Source organism: Enhydra lutris, unplaced genomic scaffold (genome assembly GCF_002288905.1).
Source record: "Enhydra lutris kenyoni isolate GAN:26980312 unplaced genomic scaffold, ASM228890v2 scaffoldscaffold6, whole genome shotgun sequence".
Lineage (NCBI taxonomy): Eukaryota > Metazoa > Chordata > Mammalia > Carnivora > Mustelidae > Enhydra > Enhydra lutris.
The window spans coordinates 42,246,600-42,256,452 of record NW_019154090.1 but is presented as its reverse complement, the minus strand read 5'-3'; the positions used below and the strand labels follow the sequence as shown (position 1 = coordinate 42,256,452).

The 9,853-nt window shown below is 46.9% G+C and overlaps 1 protein-coding gene across 2 annotated transcripts in view; it reads right to left on the bottom strand.

Annotated features, from left to right (window-relative positions):
- Positions 1–9,853, bottom strand: part of LOC111141692 (proprotein convertase subtilisin/kexin type 2) — a 260,865-nt gene that overhangs the window by 4,581 nt on the left and 246,431 nt on the right. For both annotated transcript variants that reach the window (XM_022494453.1, XM_022494454.1), the window contains one exon: positions 9,534–9,761. In XM_022494453.1, coding sequence (XP_022350161.1) covers positions 9,534–9,761 — 228 coding nt within the window. The remainder of the gene's footprint in view (positions 1–9,533; positions 9,762–9,853) is intronic.

Below are 9,853 nucleotides of genomic sequence, written 5' to 3'. Positions count from 1 at the left end.
AGGCAAGATGCTTAAAGGTTCTTGCATGAGAAACATAACAAAGTAAACCACATTAAACTGCATGGTGTAATGGAAAGACTCCAGACTTTGGGAATAAATCCATTTGGGTTAGAATTCTCTTCTATGCTTACTGGTCAGGAGAGCTTGGGCAAATTATTGGCATACTTCGAAGTCTCACTGTCATTGTGGGTGGTGGGTTTTGTGAGATTAAATCAGACCACATGTGGAAACATGGAGCATAGTGCCGGGATCATGGTACTAGCTCCCCTAGTACTATGGGGTACTTCCCTGGGTTTTTCCCTATGTGAATATCCTTCCTTGATAGGATATTTTATTTTGGAGTGTAAAATGGTGGGTATTTTAAAACACACGTCTTGCGGAGCGCATTTATGAAAAGATGATCCCACACCGAGCTCAGAGCCCAGCCTTGGTTCTGCATGACCCTTGGAAGCAAAGCTACAGACCTGGGAGGGGAGGGCTTGTTGAAACTTACTCGGTGGCTCATTGGGAAAGTCAATACTCTCCTGAGGAACTTTCAAAATATATGTTTTAATAGTTTAATGGAGTGCTGCCATTATATGCCCTCTGCATGGATGCTGATGCTGATTGATGCATTGGCCATGGAGATCTAGTGGTGGTGGTGGTGGAGGTGCGGTACCACGCTCTGGGGAAATCATCCAGTTTGGTGGAGAGCGAGCATTAGGCCGGCTCTGGAAGTCAGAGTATGCAAAGATCCTAGCTAGATCTCTCAAAAAAGATGCGATTTCTTCTCAACAGGGTCAGAAACATAACGGATGAACTGATATGTGACCACCAATCTTTTGGGCTCTAGCCCATAGGTAGAGAGCTATTTGGGCAGAATGAAGGTCCAGTTATGGGCAAAGCATTTGAACCATCTGAGCTCATTTTCCTTACCCATACAATGGAGATATTACTTCCTATACTGAAGAATTGCTGTGTAGATAAAATAGAGATACACACTCAAATACATCCTATATTCACAAATGTCTGGACCAGAGCTGGCCAACAGAACTTTCTGCAATGAGGGAAATGTTCTATATCTGAACTGTCCAATATTATAGTCACCAGCCACCTGTGGCTATGGGGCATTTGAAACGTGATGAGTGTGAGGAACTGAATTTTTAATTATATTTAATTTTAATAATTAATTTAAATTTAATTTTATTAAATAGCCATCTGTGGCTAGTTGCTTCTCTACTGGATAGCACATATCTAAATTATTTGCAGATGTTCAATCTGAACCTGATGCCACCAACCCCCACTCATTAGAAAATTTCCCGGGGTTCTGTGGTGAGCACATTCCGTTTTTGTCATGGCTCACAGGCTCTGGGAAAAGCAGCCAGGAGAACTGTGGATCCTGTGCTGCTGGTTTTCTGGCAACCTTGCTGGAAGCTTCTGGAACATCCAGACCTCAGGAATGAGTGAAATGCCATGTTCTACTGTTGAGATTCTACACAGACAGGCAGGCAGGTCCAGAATGGAGGCTTTCTTTTTAGAATAGAGCCTCAGGGAATCTGGAACTCTCCAAGGAGCACAGCTGGAGGGAATAGCAGATGATGACAGAGCCCACAGCAGGAAGAGACCTTGTGCTGAGTTTGAGCCCCTTTCCTACTGTTCAGGCCAGGCCACCTTGAGAAATTCAAGAAGCAAATTCATAAGCCAACAACTAAAGACTCTTACTCAAGTACTAGTCACTTTAGGTACTACAGAGCATCGCTAGTCATTTGTCAAATGCAATACTCCCTATTATGACAAGGATCCAAAACACAAGTAGGATTCTAAAAAAAAAAAAAAATAAATAAATAAATAAAAATCATTTTTTTATCCCTATTTGCACTCAGGGCACTTATGCACTGGTGTTCACCAAGTGACAGTCCCTTTACAAGTCAGTTTGTGGAATCTCTGGCAGAAAAGTGACATTGCTTCCCCAGGGGGGAAAAGTGGAAATATTTCTTCCATTGGCTAAGAACCAGAGATGGGACGGCTACTGTAGCTGGGAATGAGATCCACAGCCCACGTGCAATGGGGGGTCCCGTAAAGGAATGAGGGCCTAGATGATCTCTTATGATAGAGGGAGAGAAATCTGTTTTGGACCAAACCAGAGACGACCTTCACACACACACGCACACGCACACACACACACACACACACACACCCCATGGCTTTTCGGGGGCTTCAGTGGACGCAGTCTCTTTTCCAGATTCCCTCCAGAGCTGCTTTGAGCTTTGACTACTGACTCTTGGCTGCCCCTTTCCCTGCAGAAGAGCAGACTAGAGCCCAGGCTGCCTGTTGTTTGGCCTAAGGGATGAGGGAATGCATTTGTGAGAGGGCTGGAGGGAGGGATGAAGGAAGGAGGCTGAGACAGGATGGGCATTATCCTGGAAAGCAGAAGACAGACTGGAGTGGGCACCAACACACCACTTTGTGTTAGAATTCATCAACTGTCCCCGTAGCCTTGGGATTGGGGTGTGGGCAGGGGCTGGAGGCCATTCCAAGCACCCTGGGGAGTCTGGCTTGTTTAGGGCTGTGGAGGTATCACCCACTGGCAAAACTCTGCCGTTGTTGCCCTGCGTGTGAACTGCCCACCGAATGTGTGGGGAGCAAGCCCCTGAGAGAGCAGTGGGTTCTTCTTGGAATGTTAAGGCACTTTGAGATGAAATTAAAAGGCTTGAGGGAATTCCAGAGGAGGCAAGCTTGGATGAGAAGCAAGCTTGGAGAAGGCAAGCTCCTCTCTCAGGGAGCCTTCTTGGCAGGCATCATGGCACTGGGAGAGCGAAGGAACCATATCTGCCAGGTGTTTCTTACTACTTCTCTCTCTCTCTCTCTCTCTCTTTTTTTTTGGTTCACTTGTATGTTCTGATTTTCCTATGGTGATCATATTTTGCTTTTACAAGAAGAAAAGGAATATAATCCTTATTTAAAAGAAAAGCAAATCCTTATTTGCTCAGGAAAGTCAATTTGCAAGGTTGAAATAAGGAGTACCTGGGTGGCTCAGTCCATTAAGCACTGGGGTTTTGATTTTGGCTCAGATGAGGAACTCTGGGTCCTGAGATCGAGCCCTGCGTCGGGATCCATGCGAGGTATGGAGCCTGGTTGAGATTCTCTCTCTCCCTCTCTCTCTCCTCCTCCCTCCCCCTGGTGTGTGTGCAGAAGTGCACTTGGGGGCTCTCTCTTGCACTCTCTCTCTCAAAAAAAGGGGCGCCTGGGTGGCTCAGTGGGTTAAAGCCTCTGCCTTCAGCTCAGGTTGTGGTCTCAGGGTCCTGGGATCGAGCCCCACATCGGGCTCTCTGCTCAGCAGGGAGCCTTCTTCTCCCTCTCTCTCTGCCTGCCTCTCTGCCTATTTGTGATCTCTGTCAAATAAATAAATAAAAAATCTTAAAAAAAAAAGAAAAGGTTGAAATAGGAGATGGTTGTTTATGGAACCAAAAGAGACTCTGCTTAGATCCTTAGTCACACAGACCACGTTCCAGAACTCATTTGCTGCAAAAAAGTGAGGAACCCATCAAGAGGTGTGAGTTACTCTCTGAACTTTTAGAGAATATGTACAGAGGCCTTGTGTTCAAGTCCTATCAAAGACACACTTGGGGACCCGAGGTTGTCTCATACACTCATTGCACATTGTTGCAAATAAGTGGTTGATTGCCTCGTGTCTAGAAATGGGCTCTGCTTCCCAGGGGGACACCTGTGTAATGCTCTCTGTGTTCTCAACCCTCAACTGTATGATAAAAATAATTAGTTATGACACGGCAGTTGTTTTATTAGACTACAAATGATAGTACTAATAATGGAGGGTCTAAGATCTGTGCTCTGTGGCCATCACAGAAGAGCACTCAGCAGGTAGGCTCTGCGATGTTTTCTCTTTCCCAGGTAACAGTGGCGGGTGGGCATTAACCAACACAGGATAAACCATGGCTTGGCTGTGACCCTGTCCCTGGTCCCACAGCTGGTTTGACGCAGGGCACAGCCACTTCTCTCTCTACCACGCTGCAACTGGAATTCCTATCAGGTTTTAACACCCACTTCCAAAGTCACTTAAAATTCATAGTTTGCCACAGCCTCAACGGCACAGAGTGAAGGGGAGGATGGGGACGGTCTGTGCCAGACAGCTCACCCCACGCTTCAGCATCCCAGGGGTTGGGGGTGGGGGGAGGGCACGTGGCTGCCTCTGGCCGGTGAGCGGACCTGGCTTTGCTCTGCTCACCGCGCACAGCTGGTTCTGTATAGACACTCACAGCCGGTTGTATTTTTCCTCCGTATTTTTGTTGAGCACCCTTCACCGACTCAGCTGATAAAGTTGCGTTAGCAAATTGGTTTTCAAATTGGTTGCTTCTCTGGGAAGATAAATGTCAAGGAAACCTATAAACTTGACAGTTGGCACTCACCCCACTCGGGGGCTGATTCTGGGCAGTCCTGCACGTCTCAGCAAATGGCTGCTGATGCCTCTATCCTGGTCCCACAGGAGTGTGGTTCAGGGTGACCAGGTCCTTCTTTGCACAGAGCCTGGGTGCTACCCTAAGGACCAACCTTACCAACCTCTGAGATTTGCAACACGCCCACTTGCCCTAGGGCTCACTCACTTGGGTCTGAGAACGCAATTCAGGTGTGGGGTGGATGAGGGTGACACAGAGGCCTTCCATCAAGGCTGGCCTCTGTCCCTAATCCTCCTGGCTGATCTGCCGGTCCTCACTGCCACCACTTAGCCATCTTCCTTGTACCCAGGTGCTGCTGGCTGAACAGTCGCTCATTCAGAAAATATCTCCCATATGACTTCCAGGTGGCAATTCTAGGCACTGAGGGCACAGCAGTGAACAAGACACACTAGGTTCCTGTCCCTGGAGTGGCGGGGGGTCCCAATTCTGGTCTGTGCTCAACTGGCTTTCCAATTTCCTTCCACTGAAAGTTGGGCTGCTGATATTAGATAAAGTTTCTAGTGAGCTATGAGCTGCTGGGCCTCGCGCACCCTAACTATAACGTGAAGGATTTGCCTCTGGCTCCAAATTCAACATTTATGGGGATTATGGCATGTGCCCAGAAACTGGAGAGAGAAACTGTCTTCCGTTACAGCCCATGTTCTCCGCCTCGCACCCCTCCCTCCCCCCCACCTCACAAATGCGTAGAACCTAAAGATCGTCAACGTTGCCTTAAACACTGCAACTGTTCACTCCTTTCTGTTAATTGTGGATGGAGCTGGTGTGCAGCTGACTGTGGGTCGTGCCTCCGTGACATGGCGCCTGGGCAATGTGTGGGCCCTACCCTACCCCTTCTGGAGAGGAGCAAACACCATAGCTTTTCCCTCCTGCCAAGTCCCTTTCTGTAAATCTTTCCCTCTTCGCAACAAAGGAAGGAGGTCCTGGGCCCAGGGTTTTGGTGGACATTGGAGTTGCTGGTTCTGGGAATTAGAACCATTTACTCTATCTTTCTGAGCTTCCTGTTCTCTCAGTGTGGAGGAGAGTGGTCACACCAGCCTCCTATGGGAGAAGAGTGTTGCCTGACCTGGTGACCGTCCGGGAGCTGCTCTTAGTAGTGGCATTACTGTGCCTGCAAGCTCCCAGGGCCACCTCAGGGAGCCCTCAGGGCTGCTGGAGTGTCCTGCCATCTGTGTGCAGGGAGCAAGTGGTGGACCCGCGTGCAGGGGGCACTGGGGGAGGCACAGGCTAAGCGGACTGGCCCGGCTCTCTTTCAGGCTCAACTTCGGGACACTTTCAAAGAATTGTTATTCAATTGACATTTCTTGTTTGTTTGCACTATGTAGCATCCCTCCTGGGATGGTGTAACTACCAGAGGGCGTCAGAGCTGAGCCATTTAAGACGGCAGCCGCCAGCCATATGTCGCTATTGTAACTTAAACTCAAGTTAGGTCAAATGAGCCACCTTCCTAGTGCTCCCTAGCCATGAGCTGTTGTACTGGACACTCAGATACAGAACATTTCCACCATCGTTCCAGGTCTCCTGGGCTTTCCTAATCACGCAAAGGGTTGTTTTGAACTCTAACGAGGGCAGTAGAGTGGTCAATACCCGTTGGACATTCACTTTGGATTTATCCTTCCTTTTCCTATTTGGACGGAAGTTCCCAGACTTGTCTCCTTTTCGTCACCCTTTTTGTAGACCCTGGCAGTGATAAGGTCTCTGGGACAGCAGTTATGGAGTCTGGGGGGAGTGGGCCCACCCGATAGGTAGGGGTTTCAAAGTCCCCAGGGAAGTCTTACTGCCCCCAAGACCCTTTGATGTGGGCTGAGCCTCACTTCCTCTCCAGTAGGGGATCATTGAGTATACTGAGAGGCCCCTCAAGTGGTGGGGTGTTGGCATCAGGGAGCCTGGGTTCGAATCCCAGTTTGGCTATTCAATAGCTAGGTTTTCTTTGGCATACCCTTAAACCCTCTGAGCCTTTCCTCACCTGTAATAACACTGTCCAGCTGAGAGGAGGGCTCTCTGATGTAGAGCCTAACGTAGGGCCCAAGGGCACAGCAGGAGCTCCCGAAGGCCAATATCATCTAATGAAACACACTGGGATTTGCAGATAGGATTTGTTTCAAGTCCTGGTCAGACCTTTGTAACCTTGAGCACATTTCTCGTGTTTTCTGCCTCTTGGCTTCCTCCCCTGTTTCGAGGTAATAATGATCATACATATATTCTGGACTTACAAGGATGAAACACACATAGTTTATGTAAAAGGCATCCCACCAGCCACCTAGGAGACACTTCTCCCTGAGACACAGCATGGAACCACTTTGCTATTCATACCACAAAATATTCATAGCCTGCCTGTGTGAGGTAAGGCATACCATCAATAGGCTGGCTGGCTAGGAAGCTTAGGCAGATGTAAAGCACATGGCACACAGTAGGTGCCCAATAAAAGCTAATTGCTTCTTTCACTTAAACTTGACCTTGACTGAGTCAACCTTGACTTTGACCAAGTGACCTTGACCTAGTCAAATTTGTCTGGGACACAGTGAAAACTGTAGGACCAGAGAGAGGAGCACAAGGATGAACAGAAATTTCGTAGGTACATGGCAGCCTTGGGAAAAGGGACAGGAATGCAGCCAAGCTGCTGATTTTACTGGCACATGAAATGCCATGCAGCCCTGTTTAAAAAGTTATTAGAGAAAGGACTTGCTCTGATGCTTTCCTATTCCACCTAGTGCTGACAGCAGCTCTGCTTATGAGATCATGGTCTGGTTCAGGGAAGACCCATGCAGCTCTGTAACACCCACTTGGTACCACTTTCTGGGAGCCTGGCAAGTGATCAGTGAGAATGCTGGCCCAACACTGGGTGGGACATGGGAAGAGAGTGTGGGTCCCAGGGACTCACAATTTTGAATTCATATAGGAATCAATTATGGTATCCAAAATTCCAGGAGATTATCATCTTTCCTTTTCTCATAAGCATGAATTAGGAGCGTCCAAAGTCATGGAGGAGAAGGAAGGGCCAAGTTACATTTATTGAGTGCCTACTAGATACCAGTTTTACATTTATTGTCTCACTAAGGTCTCCCAGCAGCTTGGTGAGAAAAGAGTTATTAGCTCCATTTTACTGGCGAGGAAAGAGAGAAGAGGTTTTCGCTTTGGGGACATAAGGAAAGAATTCCAGTTGGTGTAAGAATTTAGACAGAAGAACAACCCCCCCCGCCCCCAGTATTAACTTTCCTAACTTATAAGGAAAACGTAGCTTCTCCTTTGATTCTGAATGCAGGCCACTTGCCAGAGCAGTATCAGCACTCCCTCAGAGTTTGAAGAGCCCAGAGATGTTCATATTCCATTACGATGACTGACAGTATCTTATAGTAACATTTTGGTCATCATCCCTGTTCTGAAATGATTGTGGCCATTAGGCTTGCCACTGGGAGCTCTTTATGTAATGTGTTGCTAAGAGAAAGGACATATATTACTTCATCACAGATTTGGTTTTCCAAAACTTTTATACCTGGTTTTCAGTATCATTGGCTTCCTTTGTGGTGCTATGTATTTTATCTAGTGCATCTAAAGACGTCATACTGAGATGGGGTCCACAGACATCACCTATCCTGCCACAGAGGCCAGGGTACAAAGGCTGAGAATTGTTAAAAGAGAGGTCAGGGAGGTCAAAAGTATCGTCCAGTTTGGTGAAATCAAGACTGGCATCTAGGTCTGTAACCGACTACACAACTCCCGAGGATCCAACACTGAGGGCGAGTGGAGAGGGAGGATGTACGGTGACAGTCTGACTCTGGCCAAGCTCAGATGACCAACAGAAATGAGGCTGGTGTGGGGTGGTTAGAGCGATGCATTTTATCATTGTTTAAATGACATAAGCACAGGTGTATTCTCAGAACGCACCACTATGCAACAGTGAAAGTAAATGAACTCCCACTACACACGAGAACGTGAATGGATCTCATAAACATAACGTTGGGTCAGAGAAATCGGACACATCCATATTGGGTGATTCTAGTTAGATAAAGTCCAGAAGTGGCAAAGCTAATCTATAGGGGCAGGAATGAAAACAATGAGTGTCTATAACATGTGGCGATTAACTAACTGGAAGGGGGCACATGGGATCTTTCTGGGGTGATGGAACGTTCCATCACTTGATCAGGTGGTGGTTACCCAGATGTGTACATCAAAACTCAAGTAATACATTTAAGTTCTGTGCATTTCATCATATGTAAACAATATCTCAACTGAAAATAATGATAAACATTGCTATTTCCATCTCACTGATGAATTGATGAGGAGAGAAATGAAATACAAAGGGGTCCTCATTGTCCAATCCTCTTGCCATGACGGGAAGTTAAAAGAAAAGTAGGTGCAGGTGATCAGCATGGTGGTTTCTGTGTAAATGCCTCACTCACATCCCTCCAGATGGCTATCCATCTCACTCAACATCAAATCAAGTCCTTATATTGCCCCACAAGTAGACTGAATAAGTAAATTGTGTTATAGTCATACAATAGAACATTATTCAGCAATGATTATAAATGACAAGTAGTCGATTATAAATGATTATAAATGACTATAAATAATTATAAACGACTACACACTAAATATGATTGAAGCTTTCTGAGCTAAAGAATCTACATATAAAGGAGAAGATAGTGTCTGATTCCATTTACATTAGGTATAAAATGGGCAAAATAATCTATGGAGTTTTAAGGTTACTGTTGGGGAGACAATGATGGAAGGAGACATAACGGGCATCTGGGATATCGGTCATGATCATGGTCTGTTTACCGATCTGGGACCTGGTTACACTGGATGACTTGTGCACTCAAAAATACGGTACAATAAAAAAAAAATATTAAAAGAAAATACGGTATAAGCCACTGAAACAGTAAAGGATCATACTTCAGACCAGGGGTTCCGAGTCCCCTAATGGTGTTCTATGTATGTGGGGCCCCCTGGAGTTATGTCTCTCTACAGCTCTGCCTGGAAGTTGATTGTCTCTGATTCAAATCCAGTGCATCTCAAGCTGACAGAGAGGGAATCTTTTGCCCAGGCCATAGCACCCTCTCTGGGATATTTTCCACATGCACTTACTCAGGATCCTGCACGGAGCCTCCCACACAGTGGAATCTCTCAGGCACAGTTTTCCAGTCTTTAGCCATTTTCACCATGGCGCCCGCATCAAGGACCCCGTAGCCAAAGAGGTGGTTAAACTCCAGGCCAACCCCATTCCTCCGCCATTGATGGACCTCATCGTGAAGCTGATTCCGTTTGGAGGTGAGCACAGTCAAATGCTGCATGTCTCTCCAGGTCAGACCCAGGCTGGATACCGGAGGCAGAAAGATTCAAGAGCACGGCAAGGGGGGAGCACACAAGGTAGGAGAGAGAGGGAAAGAGACACAATGACTAAGATA